The sequence below is a fragment of the Passer montanus genome, unplaced genomic scaffold (genome assembly GCF_014805655.1).
Source record: "Passer montanus isolate IOZ18808 unplaced genomic scaffold, ASM1480565v1 scaffold9, whole genome shotgun sequence".
In the NCBI taxonomy this organism is placed as follows: Eukaryota; Metazoa; Chordata; class Aves; order Passeriformes; family Passeridae; genus Passer; species Passer montanus.
In genome coordinates this window covers 10,379,145-10,399,726 of record NW_024374367.1, presented here as the reverse complement: position 1 = coordinate 10,399,726, position 20,582 = coordinate 10,379,145, and the positions used below count along the sequence as shown (strand labels likewise).

At 45.4% G+C, this 20,582-nt stretch overlaps 1 protein-coding gene across 2 annotated transcripts in view; it reads right to left on the bottom strand.

Moving 5' to 3' along the window:
• The window catches only part of SYNPR (synaptoporin), a 101,631-nt gene that overhangs the window by 24,778 nt on the left and 56,271 nt on the right, over positions 1 to 20,582 (bottom strand). Inside the window, exons 1-2 of one of the 2 annotated variants that reach the window (XM_039695464.1) lie at positions 17,170 to 17,332; positions 3,285 to 3,409 (exon numbers count right to left, since the gene is read on the bottom strand). In XM_039695464.1, the coding sequence (XP_039551398.1) occupies positions 3,285 to 3,409; positions 17,170 to 17,193 (149 nt within the window). In that variant the 5' untranslated portion in view covers positions 17,194 to 17,332. Of the gene's footprint in view, positions 1 to 3,284; positions 3,410 to 17,169; positions 17,333 to 20,582 lie in introns of those variants that run through there. The other variant, XM_039695463.1, reaches the window with a different exon arrangement.

Here is a 20,582-nt window from a genome sequence, read left to right as displayed (position 1 = left end):
GGAAGCTTAAATGAATCAGTGTAATTGTGGATGGAAAGGCATCCATCTCATCTCCTGTACCAGAAGAAATGGTGGAGCCAGATTTGGGGTCAGTTATGTCAATACTGGGGACTCTTCAGTGATTACTGTACCCCAGTAGCACGAGCTCAGATGGGAATGGCTCAGCCTCCTCATGCTCCTGACACAATCACCCCGCACAGGCACCACCAATGGCCTTTTCTCCCAGGGATCCTCTCTCCCAGCAGTGCAAAAGCACCACTGCACCAGGTTACTCTGGTAGTGCCTAGTGATTAGTACACTTTCATGCTTTTCCTCACTGCCCCCTTTTCAAAGGGCAAATTAATCCAGGTCCAGAACTAACTAAGAAAGTGATTCCAGCAGAAATGAGAAGCAGCCACCTTGTGAAAAAGGTTTCTTTGGATTTTCCTTTTGGTGCTCCACAATTTACTGCTACCAGAGTTACAACAGCAGTAAGACAACACAGGAGCCAAGCATAACTTCCATAATGCCATAACTTAAAAAAAAAAAAAAAGAAAGAATTAATCTTAAAGGTATGTTTCAAAACTCTCTAATTGTACTAGTTATTTCTCTTGGACTCATTTTTATTTCTTGCTGGATACTTTTGCAATTTGTAGATTGGGGCTGAGAAAAATCTCAATAAGCAGGTGTGAAGGTGCTCCTTTGTTTTGGGAGCATCTGGAGCTACCTGCTGTGGAGTGCAGTGCTGCTTCTGTGCATTCAAGACTGGCCTGGGGCCACACAAATCACCCCCATACCCCACCAGCACTGGTTTTGCCCTCCTGCATCCTCCTTGTCTTTAGCTCAGGTGATTGGCCCAGAAGCATGGGGTCACAAGTGCAATGCCCATCCTTTCAGTCTGGAAAACTCCCTCCCCATTCTCATCTTGCTTTAATAGGAATATTTTCAGGTTCCTTCAATCTCATTTCCAAAGCACCCAAGCCTTCCTGCTTTGTCAAGCTGTCCTGTTCAGCCATACCACTTTGTTTACCAGCTTAAAGCTCTTGACATTTGTCATCTATTGGCCAAGGTCTAGCAGTTCATCTTTTGGGAAAAGAAAATAAAGCCTCAAATTCCCAGCAACAGAAATGAAAGCAGCTGGTAGCAAGACTTTCTTTGTTTCAAGTCATGCTGGAAGGTGCAGATCATAAAAAAGCAGCGCTCAGGTATTTTGACTGCTTCAGTGTCACTGCTGACAGCCCCAACAGCAGTGGGGTGTCAGATGCTCAGCAGCTTCTCTCCTTCCACCTACACCTCCCCCAGCTGACAGCCAATAATCAGGACTGTGAAGGCATTTGAAAGGAAAATGCCATGGAGAGATGGACCTGAATGCAACACTAGTGGGAAATTCATCCTATCTAACAATGGCTACAAGCCCATGCAGGGAGATGAGCCTCAGCCTGAGGAGCACAGTCTTGATAAGAGAGCCTCAACTTTTCTGAGCTGCTTTTTTCAAGCTTATTCACTGCTCTGAGATGTTACCTTTCCCAGCTAATCTCACTTCTGTTTTTAGAGCACCCCATCTCCATTCTGTGGAAGAAGCACTGGAGAAAAAAATAGCAAACACATGAGAAAGTCACAGGAATATTCAAATAAAACACGGAGATGACACCAAGATCCAAAGTAGCAGATTTTTCAGGCACACATCTGCTGCCTCATGTAATCTACACATCTCTGGACACTTTTTGCATATGCCTCAGGTTTGCAAACAAAATCCCAAATTGCAAAAAATCTGACTATATTCATGCTTCTCCTGAAACAGCAGTTGTGTCATCTCCCCTCTGACCTGCACATTTCAGGTGGATTTTTACCACACAGCCAAGCACCCCACTGCATGTGCCACACATCCCATCTGTGCCTGCTGAGTTCAAGGGCCAGCTACAGCCTCAGCTGGATCCCTCCTGCAAATAAACCCTATTCTGCATCATCTCATGCTGGAATGTTACATTACTCATCAATTACTTCCTGTTTTCTAATAAGTAAAACTGTGGGAAATTGCAGATCCAGCTACTTCCTTCCAGACACAATGGCTGATGTGCCTGGTGGAACACCAGGAGACACTTGAGGGCTACTTCTCTCTGTTTTATTAACTTTTAAAATAAAATACTATTTTATAATCATGCAAACTAAAAGCACTTCACTACAGGGTGTATTTGTAATGAATGTTGGGGAAATGACCTATTTGGAAGTGAATCAAATTACAAACTCACATAACTCAATTTTCAGGATCTCTCCTATGCATACTAAGCAGAAATGAAAGAAAATGTGGACATATTCAAGCCAAAAAATAAACATTTGTAATACCAGGAAATGTGACTTTTTAGAGTAATAAATATATGTCAAGCAATAACAACATTTCAAGGAATCAAATTCAGTTCCCACTGTTTAGAATTTGCTGTATCTCAGAACATGTTAAAGAAATAGATCCTTTCAAGTCTGGTCTGTGCATAGCAATCATAAGCAAAACAGCATGCGATTTCCCAAGGAAGAAAAATTATTTTAGAGTCATAATGTACTAGACTTGAGATTGAATTATGCATTCTTTTCTTAATCATCTCAATTCCTTGAAGAAATCACTTATACAAAAGTGAGTGGTTTCTGCAGTGGACTTGACATATCTTAAAAAAAGACTTTTGAAGCAGGATCTCAAATGGCATGAATATTATATATATATATGTATATATATATATATATAGTGTATAAGTAGACAATAGTTTTCAGATGTACTCAAAATACATTAAAAAACCTATAAAAACTGTTTTCCTAAATCACTAGGTTTAAAGCATTCAGACACCAAGAGATGCAAACAGGCAATTAATAAAATGTTCAAAAAGCATTTCAAAATTATGGTTCAAACTCATTTTGACTTTTTTGCTTTCCTGTCCCTTGGAGTAGCTATTTCAGATCCTTGCTACTGCAATGGATGGGAAACCTCTCTCATTTCCAGCTTAAGTTAATGGCTACACTACAGTTTTTCATCTTGGGATGATGAGTTGTTTCATTTTCCCTTGCCTCCCATTTTCCACTCCCCCAGCCTTCCTGGCCTCCACAGGGCTCTGGCATTTAAGAACCATGAATCCTCCTCCACTGAGCTCCCATTCCCAGCAGTTCCATGGCCCATCCACACCACAACTCATGTCTCCTTCACACCAGAGGAAAATTCTGGGGCCCCAGCGTGGTGCTTGACTGAGATCTGCTGTCGGTGAAGGAGCCCTGCGTGCAGCCCCAGCCCCGAGAGCCGAACCGCGCGCGCCGGCCGGGGTTACCTGAAGGGGTAGGCAAAGGCTATGTCAATGCTGAGGTCACTCTCGGACTTGTTTGCACAGTCCACACTGAGGCGCAGCTCTCCAGAGTACCCGCCGCATGTTGCAAATGCAAAGATTGCAAAAAGCTGTCAAAAACAAACAACATTTTTATTTGATTTCGTTTCAGCGACTGCCACAAGCAGATCCATGCAGTAGCTCTAGCTGCAGCACCAGCCCCCCTCGGATCAGGTTATCCATCACTCCTTGCATTTAAACATTGCCATACATTATTCCTGCACCCTTCCCAAAAGCAAAGAGCCGTGACACATGAAGCTCTGTTGCCACACAGACAGACCCATCACCATTTGTCCATGCCAGCCATCTCAGCTTTTCACTTCTGTCTTGAACCCTATTTGGGATTCACAACCCAAGCAGTTATTTAAATCACCCCACTGACAGGTGAGATTGAACAAGAAGAGAAGGATGGATATTGACTGAACATAATGAGTAATTCTTAACCCAAACAAAACACTGGCAGAAGTATTTTAAAGGTGCAACCAGAAGTAGCAACAGCAGACCCAGACAGTTCACACAGCCACCATCACATTATGTGGCAAAACACAGACCTGAGCTGCCCCTCTCCCAGTTAATTTATGACTTAGAAAAACCCCACAATGTTTGTTTTAATTACTTTTCCTAAATTACTACCATAATATAAAGTGGACACAGAGGTGAAATAAACTGACTGCAAAGCAGAAAGGAATTCCAGATTTTGGCTGGAGTCAGGCAAACTGAAAAGGAAAAAAGAGCTGGAGTGGTTCTGATGCAAACCTATAACACATCTTAATCTTCCAGGAGAAAAATAATGAAGGAGGGAGTATGCAGGGCAGGGACACATCAGCTTTTATATCAAGGGTTCAAAGAAAGAAATTGGAAGCAGGCTTAAGTATCTTCAAACATCACTGATGTAGGCTTCCTTGGAAGATTCTAAGCAGAAGTGGGGACAGTTTATTTATGCAGTTGTAATTTAAATTAAAGGACAGGTTAGATTTTGTTGGTTGCAGCACTATAGCTCTGAAGTACTCCATTAGTCTTAACAGAGCTACTGTGAGATCTACAGAAGGGCAGATCGGGGAAATGGCAAGCAAATGCCCAATCCCAGCCACAATTAAATTAGCTAAAATCAGCAACCCAGAGGAAACAAAGAGGATTCACATCTGGGAAAGAAACCATGTTTTCGGACACTGAAAAATTATGCAGCAAGTAGATGTAATGACAAAAATAACAGACTGAAAATATAATAAATAGAAAAAACAGATATTTTCTTGCTTCACAAGGCTTTGTAAAACATGTCATTAATCTTAGTTCTCCCAGTTTGCAGCATAAACAAAGCCCCAAGTTTCACCAGGCTCCTTGGAATTCAGCTTTGCATGTGCACCTTTTCCCCAGAGGGTGACAGATTTTAGGGGTGACATCTGAGCACTGGGGCAGGGAGACCCTCCCTGGGTGCAGAGTAATGTGCTGAGCACGATGGAGCACAGGCAGTAACAGGAGAATGATGCAAGTTTCCACCCTGTCACTCACTTCCAATGTGATCAGGGCATATCATACATGGAGGATAGATTTGCAAAGGTATTTAGGTACCTAATGACAAGAAAAGTTACTAAAAACTTTGATTGAATCAATTCTTCTTGCTGAGCTCACTGCAAAAGAAGAAAGCTGAATTTCACTATGAATTGACTTGTTAAATATGAGCCACAAAATAAATGTTTTCACTACAACTTAAATAGTGTTCCTTCATCTGAAATGAGATGTTTCCTCTGTACACACAAGAAGTTTCTGCCCTTACATGCAGCACAGCACTGGAAATCAGCATTAACCACCTCAGGTCAATTTGTGAAAACAAATATATTAATGAGAAGACAATATATTAAGGAGAACAGGAGAGAACACTGACCTGCTTTCTGGCCTAATTAACAGAGTTGCAAATGCAAATGTTTTACAGGTACATAGGCACAAAGATTAACAGTGATAAATAAAAAGGGAACTTGAAAGCCTGCAGTGTGAGACCTGCCATAAAGGAAGAGACATCACCTCTCAGCTAACACTCTCAGCAAGGGGACAAGCAGAGGAAAGAGGTGCAACTGAACTGTATCTCCTTTAATCATGCATTAGAAATCACCATAATGGATGTCAACTTGTTTTTTCACCAAGGGCACAGAGCCATGCCCATGCCCATGCCCAAAAAACACAGCTTAGACTATTCCTCCCCAGGAAGTATCTCCCCCAGAATTCCCAGTTTTTCCTCTGCCCTATTGAGAGCATCCAGCCTTTACTTTAGCCCCATAGTCAGCTCTTCACCAGAAGCTTTTCAGCAAACCCCTCCACGCACAACCACCAGCTCCCAACCTTACCCAGCACACATTCTGCTCCAAGCACCAGGCAGCACCCAGAAGGCAGGTGGGAAGAGAAAAAGGACCATGCTGCAGACTTTTCTACCAAACTTCAGCAATGCCTCAGCCAGCTCAAATCAAGCCTGGCTCTCTGCTGTGGCTGGATCAGGTGGTGGCTGGGATCACCCAGCTGCCAGTAATGCCCAGCCAATACCCACAGCTGCATGCTGAGGACACAAAGCACCTTTTAGGGAGCATATTTACAGTTTCCATCAAGGGAATGCAGAGTGAGGGCTGTAAATCAGTGGTATTTCCCTGGGGAATTGTGGCCAAGCAGCAGCATAATTCTTCTCCTCCTACCTCTGCATTTCCCCTTCCCCCCCATCCAAGTTGTGCTGCTTTATGTTGTCAGAGGAGGCCCGGAGCAATAAGCCAAGAATTACTAGCTGTTTTTTTGTGCACACAGTAATTCTGCGGCCATTTCAGGAATACTGTAAACACCACTGTATTTTATTAGAGCAGGATTTGTGTAGAAGGCAGTTGTAAACCCCATAATGGGAGCTTTATGGGCCAGACTCAATAAAACCTCCATCTGTGAGATAATTTTATTGAATCGGCCTGCTCTGAAATTGAAAAGTTTATGGAGAAAGGGAAAGTGTTTCCCCATGTTCCTATTTATTCTTTGCCTATAAATCCACACTCAGCACCAGGCCTATCTGCAAGTGTGCACACATCCTGCTTCTCCCCTTGACATGAGATAAATCTGCCCATGCAGTTACCTCTGGTTATCCCATGGCTACTGCCTGCCAAGGCTCAGTCAAGGGGAAATGTGGTGCCACTGAGACAACAAATCCTTGCTGCCCTGGCTGTGCCAGGCTGCTCCTGCCCACAGGAGTGGGAGCAGGGCAAACCCTGCTTTCTCCTGTGTTCCCATCCCTCCTGCAGCTGCAGCTATTCGCTTGCCACAGTTATACAGTGGGGAGGTTGGTGCCTTCACGTGTGCCTGGACCCTTGCAGGGAAATGGAAAATGCCTGCCCCCAGTCTGGATGAATGCTCCATATTCCATATGGGATAACACACCAAGCATCCCCAAATTCTGTGTGTGCTATGGAAGCACGTTTCCAACCTCCCAGTGAGCCACAGACCAAAGAGAGGGAGAGAAAGGAACATTATTTTTGCTTCTCAGCACAGACTGGAGCAATGCACATCTCACATGTCCAGTCTAGCCTGGCTGGAAGATCATCCTTCTTCCTCATGGTCTCAGACACAACACTGCCAAGGCAATGAGTTTCTGTAAAGTGGCTAACACCATTCCCAGATCCTGTTATGATGATGTTCCCTCTTTGACCTCCAGGTTTAGCCTGGACTACAGGTATATTTTTGAAAAGAAGTATAATCCCACAATATAAATTAACCAACAGAAATTATGTTTATTATGGTACTGTGCAACAATAAACCAGCCTTCCCTGTCAAATCAGACAAGCAGGTTTTAAAGACCAGTTGGTCCTTTAGCACTTTGAGAAAAAAATAGCAATGTAATACCCAGCAGAGCACAACACTGCTTCTCACACCAGCACAGGGCAGGGAAAGGTTCATCATATGATTTATGGGACCACCTCCCTTCTTCCAATGCCAGGTTTCAATGCAATGGCAGTGAATCCGGTAATTCAGCATTCAGGTGCTGTCATTATTTATCCAGGATCAAGGCTGGTTCCTTTGTTTCCCAGCCCAGCAGCCAGGGACATGGGGTGTGTGATGCCCTGAGGGAGCCCAAGTCCCAGCTGGGAATTAAAAATTTGGCAGTGCCTCAGCATGTGACCCTGGACATCACTCATCCCACCATGGAAGGGAAAAATAGGATGATTTCATGTCCCTTCTCCCTGTTTGGCTTTGTGACAATTCCCCTCAATGCCTGCTGAGCAACAGGCTCAGTCTGCACACCAGGAGAAGGCACAACAGTTCCTGACAAGGCGAGTTGAAAGGCTTATGTGGCGCATGTTACAGCTGAAACATCCCGGTAGGAAGACAACACTGTCATTTAAAATTGATGAAACTTCCACATAAACCACTTGCTTTCTGTGGGAGCACGTCTGCCCTGTGCAGCAGCCTGTGGCAACTTGCTGGCTGACAGGATGAAGCCGTGCTGGGGATGAACCCCAAAACTATCCTGCTGCAAAGGAGAGGACCTGCTCTGCCTGGGGGCTCCTTGGTGGGTCCTCCAGGAGGGCAAGATCTTAAAAAGAAATTGTTAGTCTTGCCTGGAGCTGTGGTGGCCAAAAACAGGCTGTGAGGGACACAGTTCACTATGTGGTTTGGTCTCCAATGCTTTCTCTTGGCACCAAGGAAGGAAAATGGGAATGAACCTACTGGATGCTTTCCCAAAGAGGTCCCCCCAGTCCCCTACTCCTGCCCTAAGAGTCGAGAGCCGAGGGGAACTCCTGACACTTCGAAAGAGCAACCTGAAATATTCAAAACGCCTGCACTATTATTAGTCATTTTACATGTTCAGAGTGTTTTAAAAACAGACCTGTTTTTCTGGCATCATTTCTGGATCTGAGACCTCCCTTTCTCCATACCACCGTATCAGAGAGACTGCAAAACCTTTGCCAAATGTTCCATTGCCTTACACGTCCCACAGTGGCCAAGAGTGTGTGGGGAGAGAGGAGGAGCACACTGCTCTGAGGGCTCTGGAGACGTCCCCCCGCAGCCGGCATCGCTCACCCAGCAGAGTGTCTCGTTAAACTGAGATTATTTATTTATAGGGCAGAACCAGTAATTGAACATTATTATTAAGGCTGTAAAGGGAAGGTTTGAAGGCACTAAAGGACTGTACGGGAAACATTTACTGCAGAACTGATGGCCCAAAATATGTCACCAGTGAAGGATTAGGAAGCACTCTCTCCTCTGGGTCTCTGCCTGTTTCTTTTTTAAAATCTGGCATTTTTCCTGCACGGATCTGAGCTGCAGACTTCCTGGAATCACTTCTCCTACATACAAGCCTTTGTGCACTGGAGATTATCAGATTATTGACTTTGGGATTCCTAATTATATCAACTTGACTTGTTGATGAATTGGAGGTGGATAGCATTGCAACCAACGCAGTTCTGGGGAGGGGTGACAACTAGCTGGAGTCATTTTCCTTCAACAACTACACAGGGAGAAAGCTGAAATATATTCTGCTCCTGCTGAGAAACAATCCTAAAGCTACAGCTCACTGATTGCTGGGATTTAGTGTCCTCACCTTATAAATAAACAGCAGCATTGCTAAGAAGGCTCCTGTGCCAGCCCAGCCCTGGTCTGTGTGGAGTGAAAACTCCAGGGATGAGGGAGCAGCTCAAAGTTCAGGCATGAAGAACCACCTATGCCACTGTCATGCACCTGGAGGAGACCAGTCTGCTCCACGACTTCCCCACAGGGGTGTGGGGTCTTCATGAGGCCATCTACAGCAGTAAACCTCTGTCTGGCATGTTAGAGCAAAGAGCAGCCCTTGATGCCACCAGCTGGATGGAAGACCTGACCCCAGAGCAGGCAGGAACCCACACAGAATCCTCTGTTTGAAGCACAACACTTCATTTAATGCTTAGCATTTTTTTTTTAATTATAAAAACCAAAACCCAACAACTTGATTTGATTCTTAATGGAACGATTTATGGAAATGAAATTGGGGTATTTTTAGTGAGTAAAGATCATTTTATAATAACTTGGTTATACAATACTTTAATCCCAAGGAGACAATTTTCTCTCCTTTACTTTGAAGAAAACCTTTATCTTTTACATTCATCTTCCATTGATTATTCTAAAAATCCCATTTAGCGTCACCAAATAATGGTATGGTAGTCTTTTCTCATTATATTTTAATAGAATAAAGCCCAACTGTATATGAGAGGATTAGACAGCCATTCGTTGGGGTAAAGAACACTCTTCCTCCAGATGGCCAGACAGAATCTGTGTAATGCCTTTCCTATTTGTTAAGTTCGAAATGTAATGCAAGCTGTTTCATCCAGTTTTTAATGGGTCAGCCACAAAGTTGAAAGCTAATGCTAAGGTTGGCAGCATGCATGGAAGAGTTAACAGGCAGAAAATAGAGTCACATCTCTTCTTGGACTCAGTGAGCATCTCTTCTTGGACTCAGTGAAAAGCCTTGAACTACAGAGGTACTTGCACAAGTAATCTACACAAGCACCTCTAACCATTAGACAAAGATTTGAGGTAAGCATTTACTAGATCCTGAGGGGTTTTAAAATTTATTGTATAAATTGCTTTCAGCACATGGACATTGACACATTGGTGAGGTGTCTTCCATGGAACAAAAGACACCAACAGGTGCTGCAAAGAGGCTTAGGGGTACCTGGGGTAATTGCTGGGTGAGCATGGCTTTGTTTGGGATGTATCACAGACACATACCTGCAGCCCTTTTCCCCTCTGGCTGTAGAACAGACTGGAAGTTCTGGCTCTTCCTCTGCAGCCTCCACAGCTTCCCCTTCGTGCCCTTTTCATTTAAGGACGCGGGAGCACAAGTTGGACAGACATGTTTGGATTTGTACATATAATCCCCGAATGACTCATGCTGTGACATATGTCACTGCAGCAGAGACGTGCTCCTTTTTGGGCCTGAGAGCTTTTCTAGTCCTAGACTTCCAGCAAAAATAAAAACCAAACAACTGTGGCAGTCTCTACCAGGATCTACATTGTGACAGAGCCCAGAGCATCACAAGTGCCCAGAGTCCTGGAGAGCAGCCACTCCCACTCTGTGTCCCCTTCCTCTCATCTCATGAGCTGCTTTGGCACCAACCACATGTGACCACCACAGGCAAAACCATGGAAAGCCACGGTGAGGTACAAGAGAGCTTTTCTAATAGGTCAAGTCAATTCTCATTTTACTAACAGGCAATGTGCAACAACCCACCAAACACTCAGGTTAATGCATAAATATAACTCTGTTTCTGCTCCCTCCAGAAAACAACAGGTTTTGTGCAGACTTTACAGTCTGATTATATGTGATTTATTGTGTAACAAGTGTAAACATTATAAAATAAAAAACGTTGGATGGCTGCTCATTTCCTCTTTTGCTTGGTGGGTTCAAAAGCATCTGGGCTTAAAATGGCCCATAATGTAATATAAATGCATACAGAGCACGATCCAAGTTATTACTGAGTAGGATTTACTCCCTCTAATAACCACAGGGATTTACATTATGGCTGAGTGACATGCACACATGGGAAGCACTCTGTGAAGGGAAAGTGCTCCTGAACTTAATTTCTTTAAAGCCTGGCTGGCCAATACAGGCACAGGGACTCACCACAGCCAAGGCTACACCACACTGCAGCACTGGATGGCAGGGACCACAAACCCAGCTTGCAAAGGCAGTGTTGTACTCAGTGTGCACAACATCTGCCCTGGGCTGGGGCTGGGACAAGGCACCTCTCCCAGCCAGGGAGCCCAGCCCCATTCCCAGCATCACCACCAGGCACCACTGTCCCTTGGCAACATTCCCTGATGGCTCCTGGAACTGCTTCCTCGCCTAATTTGTGCCTTTGTACTTCCCATTAGCTTCAGCTCCTTTCCCAGCACTACTCCGTGGACCTGGGCTCCTGAGGAGAATTTTCCTGCTCTGGTGACAGATGCACACAGTGGAACTGAGAGGCTGGTGCACTCCTCTGACCAGAAAATGCTCTGACAGCTGGGTCCCTGCAGCGTGGCACAGTCAGGGGGCTGCAACCTCCCTGGGTCGGCACTGACGGAAAATTATTATTACAGAAAAGGCTCTTGTCCTTCAATCACGCTGTATTATTTATGACCTAATGATTGCCCATTGACTAGCAGGGATTATACATTCCTGGAGATGTTTCTGGGTGAATGAAAGGGCATTAACCTCATTACTATCACGTCCACACTCATCAGAGGCCATTAGTAGCTTCCTCTCAGCTCCCTGGGCTCCAGTGTAACTATCTGGTGTCATCTGCTGCCTGTCACCTGCTGTCCTACACGCCTGCTCTTGCTCTGTCTCCAAACATGGGGCCCACTGCCTCATCTCAAACCAGTTTTGGATGGAAAAATCCACTGGAGCTGGCTTTGACCTCAACACCCACCTCTGTGCAAAAGGCTGTAATAAGAATTTGCTTCTGGCTAAATATCAGCCCACATGGTAAAAATAATTTATTTTTTAATAATTAAGATGATGGGCTATAAATGAACGTTTGCTTTGCTGAGCTCTGGGAATTCACAGGGAACATTTTGAGCAAGAAACATTTTTAAAATTAAAACCTCCCTCTCCTCTTTTCTGCCACTCCTCTCATACTCTGTCCCTAGAGATGGTATTGCTCTCCTTCCCACGTTTAAATCATAAAAAGCAATACCTTAACACAACATATTTAGGAAATGCTAACAACATTGTCCTTATCTCACTAGCTCTAAAACACTTCATCTGGACAGGTTAAATTGTCCTGTTCCCTTGCATTCTCCTGTTCCTGTGTTGCTTCACGCCTCTTACCTGTCTTCCTTTTATTCACACCTCTTAATTCACTTTCCATAAAATCCGTACCCATACCTGCTTCCAAACACAAAGAGAAAAAACTTTTCAAAAATCAGGTTCTTGCCTGAATGTTCTCCATTTCTGTCATGGTTCAAAATATTTAATTCTGAGACAACCAGTCATCCTTCCCTTTCTCTCAGCTGCCAGCAGCTGCTGCAAATTTTCTGTGCCACTTGTCAATGTACTTCAAATCCTCCAGACCCCAGAAAAGAAACAGACACTTGTACAAAACCAATAATGCATCAATATGTTTTTGGCTGTTGCAATTTTTACATCTGCACTTCTGCAGATTTAATATCCAGCTTTTTTTAAATCTATAGACTCTGGCATGTGGAATAAAGCCAGGACCACTAAAATAAGGAAGCAGAGAAAACGCAAGCAGAATGGAAAAAGCAATTGAACATGCTATAAACTTAGAATCAGGTGAAAGCTAATTATGGCCATGCTCCCTGAAAAGATAAGGACACAGTGAGGGAAATAGACTTATTAATTATTTGTGTTATGGTAGCACTTAGAAGCCCCAATCCTTTATCTGGGACTAGCTGTACTATACATGGCAAACACTTAGATGTATCTTTGAGTAGTGGTACAGAGTTTTAACGAAAATGTGCAAATGCTTTCTTCCTTTGCCTTCAGCAGCTTCTGCTTTGTTAATGCTTTTAAAGGAACCTGAGTCCACCATCAGACTCATTCTGAGCAGCTCACAGGATGGTCTCATCCATCAAAGAACAAATAATTCAGCATGAAGGCAGCCTGCACTGTGGGCTGAACTGTGCAAACACCAGGAAAACCCCCCGAAGAGGTCATGAGATGTATCAATGGCCATCCACATCCCCTGGAATGGGGGACAGAACGCTCACTGCTGCCAACAGAGACGTTTCATCCTCATTGACTCGGTGCAACTTTGATTGCTTTTCTAATTAAGATACATTTTATGGTAATCTACCAAGCCCCTTAGACTAAATCACTCACTTAATCTGTTGTTAGTGCCCATATGTTTACTGCTTTACAGCCTGCTGCAGCATATTTGCTTTGCCACGGCGCTGGGGAGTTTTGGTGACAGATGAGGCACTGCACAGCCCTTCAGGTGGCACAGGGCTCTCCCACCCAGCCAGCCTGAGCATGGACAGATGGACAGACAGCCCTGACACACACACAGAGCAGTTTGGAAAAGAGAGGAGAGGGAAGGCACAGCACTGCAGATACCCCATGCTGGTCACCTGTCTCTGTCTCTACAGAAGAGCTTAGCACATCTTTCCCATTTTCTTTTCTTTCTTTGTCTTTTTTTTTTCCCCTCCAAAATAAGAGATGGCACACGACAGGGGAGGACTGCTGAAGAGTTTCACAGTACTGTCACGTCTCTGGCCCTAGAGCTCAGTTACCAAAGAGTTTCACTGCAGGTGCAAGGGCTCTTTGCAACCTTTTGGTCACATCTGCAAACGAAGGACAGGCAGAGCCAGACCCTCCATCTGCACTGGACACTGAAGGAAATAAAGGCTTCTACAGGGGGTGTGTCCCCAGCCCCAACCCCGCCTGCAGCCCAGACACACCCATGGGCCCTTCCAGCTCCTTCAGGGCTGGCACTGTGCCACCACAGGCACAGCGAGGAGCTCCGTGTCCCCTGGGCTCCCCAGCAGCCCTGCCTCCTGTGCAGACACAGCTGCAGCGCTGCAGGCAGCAGCTCCATCTCTCCATCTCACAGCAGGCTGCCTGCTCTGGCTCTGGGTGAGGGAGCAGGATGCACTGAACAGAAACGTGGCCCTTCCCTGTTCCCAATCCATGGCACAGCTCCCAAATGCCTGCATCCCACAGTGGTGTCTCAAGCTCAGGAGGGACCCAGGGACCTCAGCTCTGCTCAGACAGCTGGGCTGAGTCTCCAGCCCACCATGCACATGAGTCAAATTCATAATGTCTGAAACTGCTTGTGCTCAGCTTGCTGAGAGAAAGAGCTCTCACAAGCAAAATCAGGAAAAACCAAACTCCAGGTTAGCTTGTCATCAACCATCCTATGTTCACAGAAAAATTCCCTGGAAAAAATGGTCATATAATTCTACAGGAATTCTTAATCAAGAGTAACATGAAGAATAAAGTATCACCTGCAATCACCAGCACTGACAGGCAGCTTCCACCCAATATCAATACTAATACCTTTCCCCCTGTAGAGTTTCTATTGATCTGAACAAGATCAACAGAGGGAAGGGGAGGAAAGTACTCATTACATCCAAGGACTTGGTTAAAAAAAGAGTATCACATATTCAGAATGGGTCAGATATTTAAGAAATCAGTTTTTTTAAGGGTTTATGGAATTTCTCTAGGAATTGTTTGAGCTGCTGGAGGAGCAGCCAGAAAGACAGGTCTTAAAGGAAACGAAGCTCCTGGGATCCAAACACCCCTAAAATAATGTTTCAAACACTGGTGCACCTCCTAGCAGGGGACAGTGATGTCTCCATCCCACTGCCACAAATCTCAAATTTTCAGTCCCACAGCTTGCAAAGGCATGCTGTGAACCTTTCCCTGCAGTTGCACCAAGCCTAGTCTGCACATCAGGCTGAAGCCATCTTGTACAATGGGTATCACACTCCTGGGGAGGTGATGGAGGCTGCTCCAAGGTCTGAGAGCTCCGGGGTGGTTGGTGGTACTGGGCTGGAGAGCAGCTGCCCCCAGACCTGCTACCAACAAGTAGCTGGAGATGAAGGATCACCACACATTGCAGCACGAGGATGGGCAAAAGGACAGAGACAAAACCCCATGGACACTGAAGATTTCTGTATGCATGACATGACATGATGAGCAGGGCAAGCTCTCCTGTCCCCCTGAGTTTGTGTCAGCCATACCCTGTAGAGATGTAGGGCTGATGGGATCATTTCTGCTCAGCCAAAAGAGAAAGTCTTGCAGCAAAATACTTAACCACATTTTCACTTTGTGCCTTAAGTCCCTTGCTTGCTGGCAACCTGTCCTCAGGGACAGGGATGAGTCTTGGCCCTGCCTGCAGTCAAACCAGCCATTTCAAGCCACTTTTCCTGCTTCAAAGCTATTAGGATGAGATCAACTGCCTTCCTTAATAAACCACAACCTGCCTTCAGGACAGTCTGGCACCCCTGCTATGATGAGTTATGTGGCACAGAGAAACCAGGCCTTTAGTTTTGCAGGGTAGGAGCAGGAGCTGTGCTTTTCAGCCCCCTCCCCTCCTGGGTCACCCAAACACGTTCTCTGACCATCACCCTGCCCACCTCAAGGACTGCACTGAGCCAGATTCCAGGGCTGAGCAAAGTCAGAAATGCCCAACGCTGTCCTCAGGCAAGAAGGATTATGCTTAGAAAGTGTGTGAGATGTGCATTGCTCAGACACCCATACCCTCCACACCTGAGGAGCTAAAGGACTGTGAAAAAGACAATTATTGTTATGTACCTTGTTCTCTAACGTGGTGGCACATTTCATGTACTGTGTTTTCTGTGCCAAGCACACACATTCAAGCTATGCAGCTGCTCGAAATACATATGGTCCTTATGAAACAGCAATCACAAAAACACCAGAAAGCCTCTGAACTGAGTGCCTATTAACTACATCTTCAGGAACAAAGCCTGTGGAATGCCCTGGCTCGCCTGTGGAATGCCCTGGTTGCCTATGGGATGCTGGGCACCAGCACCAGCTCAGCCAGGGCACAGACCCAGCAGAGCCCACGAGGCACTGCTGGGGGACACAGCACCACATATTCCCATCAGCTGCTCTTCAAGCAGGTGAGAAAGCACATGAACTATTACATTAAAAAAAAAAAAAGGAGGAGGGGATGGATAATTAAAGCTGTCCAAAAGCAGCTTAAAATGACTAAGCAGTTATTGCTAATCTGAAATTTCTCTTTGATTTTAGAAGAGTTTAGCTTGGGCTTGCACAACATCCTTACCTCCTCCTGTGGGTTTAATAAACTCAGTTACAGCCTTCTAACATCTGATTAAAGTGCACTTCATATATCTATTAGCATACCCTGGTATCATGAGAGTAGCAGATTATTCTAGGTTTAATCTGTTGATTTTCTGAGCAGATACATACTGAATCATGGTCTCATAGCAGCTCCAACTTGTGCTACAGCTGGAGTTCTTAAAGACTTCTGGAGCACCAAAGCTATTGATTCCCATGGATACGGTTCAAGTATGAGAGAATTAAAGTGTCAATAAATTAATCAGTACAATGCTGCAAGCTCAAGTATTAGGTAATCTGAAAGTATTAAAGCTACACATCTTGTTTTCCTCAGCCTGTTACAGTCCCTGACTTGTGCTGCCTGGAAAGCTCACCAGGAGCTGTGATGGGAAGACAGAAATAACTGCACCTCGCTGTTATTCACAGGTAACAAGGAGGTCTCCAAGTTAACCAAGAGGGCTGAGGAATGATGCTGCTGAGCTGTAAAAGCCAAGGCAGGGAGCAGAAAGTCAGAGCAACAGTCTATTGACCTGTATAATGATGTTACACCCTGAAAAGCAAGCTATTTTCTTAATTAAAGATTTTCTTTATTTCATTAACATATTTTGATGAGGAGCATGTTGCTGCCAAGCTGTCATACTTTAGATTGATCTAAGGTAACAGGCAGTCAGATTTCATACTTCAGCTTGATCAATATTAAATAGCTCTTACTGATTTTTTTCTACCAAATATTGCAGCATTATTTTGGAGGCACCTTTGATTTAAAATGCCAGAAGGAACACAATAAATAAGAATTCCTTTTCCCTTTAATCATCATTCTTTATGTTTCTGCAGTAAAATGAAGTGCAAAACAAGTTTTCAAAGCAGGCATCCCTCTCTGCAAAGCCAAATACAAACTGAAAATATTTCAACGTATCTAAAAATCACAGAACAGTTTGGCTTGGCATGAGACTACAAAGAAGCCAAGCCTAAACACAATTTTGTGGGCTTCACAATTCCTGAAATACCCCACTTCTCCCCCAGCCAGTACAGTTACACAAATAAATAGAGATGCATATAACTTACCGGAGCAAATATCACCATACACATTTACAAAAGGATTTATAATCCAACTTGCGACTCCTGAAATAAAGCAAGGTTTGTCTCATACTAAAAATAAAGGCTCCCAAAAGCTTCTCACAGGAGAGAGAGAGAGAGAGGGAGGGAGGGAGAGGGAGCAAGTGAGCATCAGCTCCTTGCCTCGCTTTTTATGAAGCAAATAAGGAGAGCAAGAAAATCAATGCTGAGAGAAAGTGAGATGATATACCAATCAGGCAGCAGCCTCAGACTTGTTTGCAGAGGGATGGCAAAATGCTCATATTATTAGACACTGACTACACACAGCCTGAGTGAAGAAACTGTTTCTCCTCAGTGAGGGGCTGATTGCTCTGTGCTGGTGCAGGTACCACCGTGGTGGGCAGGGAGATGCAGCCCCTTCCCCCCCACTGCTAGTGCAGCATCACTTTGGCCCTCATGTGTGCTCCAGAGAAAAGAATCAGCCCAAAATTTTGGGTTAAAGTTGAAAAAAGCTTGGAGATCCTCCAAACTGTCATTGGATTAGTGCTTCTTCATTTTGGGGTTTGGGGGGGTGTTTGGACTCTGTTACATTTTGAGATGCCTTTCACTGCACCTCAGACAGCTGCTCTGCAGCTGCAGCAAGGAGCCCATGCAGAAAGGGGAAAAGACTTCTCAAGTCTCCCATACCTTCATGTGTGCTGAGCTCACCCAGTGCTTGCACAGGACCAGACCTCCAAAGCATCCTCCTGGAATTTGTGCTTTTGTCCCTTTTTGTGTATCAGAAAAAAACAGTGGGAAACCCATAGGTTGCCTTGCACCAAGAGGGAAAACTTTTGTGCTATTAATCCACCCAAATAAAACCTTTGCCACACCATGTGTGTTGGGAGGAGGAGGATGTAGCAGGGCATGAGCTCAGGCACCTGTTTGTGAGCCAGTGGCAGCCAAACAAGAAGTGAGGCTCTCACTTCTTTGGGAAAGTGCCACATTTGCTCCCCCCAGCAGCTACACAGACACAAACCCCACACTCTGTCACAGCAACTTCCTCACAAGAGGGCTTCAGGCCAGTCCCACATCTCCCTGCCCTGTGTTCAGGACATCAGCACATCAAGAGCAGGAAAGGATCCAGGATTCCTCTTGGAAAGGTGTCAGCTCTGCACTTACCCGTGCCCCAACACCACTCGGTGTAACCAAGACTAAACCATACTGTGCTGTTTATTGATCAGTGCTGAGCTGATCACTGTTTTACCCTCTTTTCTACCCACAGCATCAAACATTTACAAATACATGTGACATAAGGCAGATTTCCCTTTTATTAGGAGACAGAAGTTACCTGCTGGTACACAGATACACCTGTGGGGTGACAGCAGTTCCCTGCACTGCAAAATTGGAGCACAATTGCTTTTCCCCTGCGGCTTGTGATTTACAGTAAATGCCGGAATTCACAGGGAAAATCCTGAAGACAAAAAAGCAAGGAGGCAGCATTCATCTGATAATAGAGTTTACCTGTGGGGGGCTGGCACTTCTAGCACAATCCAGGTGCAGAGGAGGCTCTGACAACCCTTTATGAGCCTAGTACTCCAGGCTCCCTTCCCACAAGCAGGAGCTGCACAGCCAGGCTGACAGATGTCACTGCTGTCAATGTGGCCCTGCATTTCCAGCAGACACAGCCTGATGCTGGTGGATGCTGTAATGAGGAGATGCTGTGATGCTCAGAGAGCTCTTCAGATTGAAGCACTGCTCTGCTGTGTGGTGCATTTTACCATACACAAAAACATTCACCAGCTACCTGCACACTGCCTGAGCCCCAGTCATGAAGATTAAACACCACAGTGACTCTGGTTCTGCAGAGCTGGGCAGCATTTGCCTCCCCCTGCACTGTGAGCAGCCCTTTGATGCCTCAAATGCAGGCAGGAGCTGCACTCTGCAGTCACGTTCACCTCCACGTGGTCAAAGGTGACCAAGGACCACACAAAACTTACCACCCACTGCGTCAGCACAAAGAGTGATGCTGGCTCTCCCCCAGCCCTGGGAGTTCTTCTCCAGGCTGTGGGTACACATGGGTGGAGGATGGCAGGAGGATACTCAGCTTACCTCAGCTCCCCAGCTGCTGCAGCTCACTGCTCCTGGCCTTCTTCACTGCATTCAGTTCTCCAGCTGGCACTCAAATGTGCTGTATCTCATGGTGAGCAGCCTCTTGCTGCAAGGTGTGAGAGTAAGTGAAATGCAAACACCTCTCATTTCCTTTTCCAGTGAGAAAATTTATTTTCCCTTCCCACAGCTAACAACTGCTTACTTAAATTCACTAAAGTCTTCTGAAAACTTTGAAAAACACACATTAAAAGAATTTTTCTGAGCTGAGAGCTCCCATATCTCAACCCTCTAAAATATGAGTGCACCTGGGCACCTGTGTGGGATGTAGGGATGCAGCTTTGGCACAATGGGTTGCAGCAGAGGAGGACCTGTCCTGGCACACACCTCCTCCAAACAGCACTGTAACACAGACTCCACAGGATACAGAAACCAAGGGCTGCTTTTTTTCCCTAACTGGTAACACACCATGAATGCTGTGGATGGTTCTAACACTGCTGAAAGTGAATGTGCTGGTGTTTGCTGACAAGGCAAAACACTTGTCAGGCTGCAGCAGACCCTGCAGCACTGCAGCCTGGTCCTTTCTCCAGCTTTATCAGATTCCTTCTCAAAAATTCATCTGAAATGCTGGATGGGACACTCAGCATCACCAAGCACAGGAAGAGTTGCTGCCAACACCAGCACTGCTATGCCAATGTCTCTGTGCTATAGTTTTTACTTCTTTTACTTTTTCACTTCAGAGCTTTTTACTTCTGATTTTTGAGTCGGGAATTTCAAAGCAAACTAAAAAACTTCCTGGGATTTGAGTCCCAAACTACTTTATGTACTACTGAAAAGCAGTATACATCTAACAGATTTGCATCAACTTTGTGCAAGGCTCACGGCCAGTGCTGCTGGAAGGGCTGCAGAGACATCAGCAACAGGACAGACAGCAGCCTGGGGACAGACTTGTCCCCAGATACAGCAGGACTCAGGGGAGGCATCTGCATGAGGACAGCTCAGAATTACAGAAGTTGGAGAAAACCCCTGAGATCACAGAGCACTGCCAAGTCACCACTAAACCACATCCCCAAGCAGCACACACACATTGAACACTTCCAGGGACAGAGGTTCCACCACCTCTATTCCAATGTTTGGCTACCCTTTCAGTGAAGAAACTTTGCCTAATATCTGGCTCCCCACGACTCTTTGCTGTCTCTTCTCACCATGCCCCAAACCACCATGGATATCCAACACCCACACAGCAGAAGCCCAAAGGCACAAACTGCCCCTGGAGCCTCTCACTGCTCCATTGCTTTATCCTTAACATGCTGGTTCACGTTACCCCAGAACCC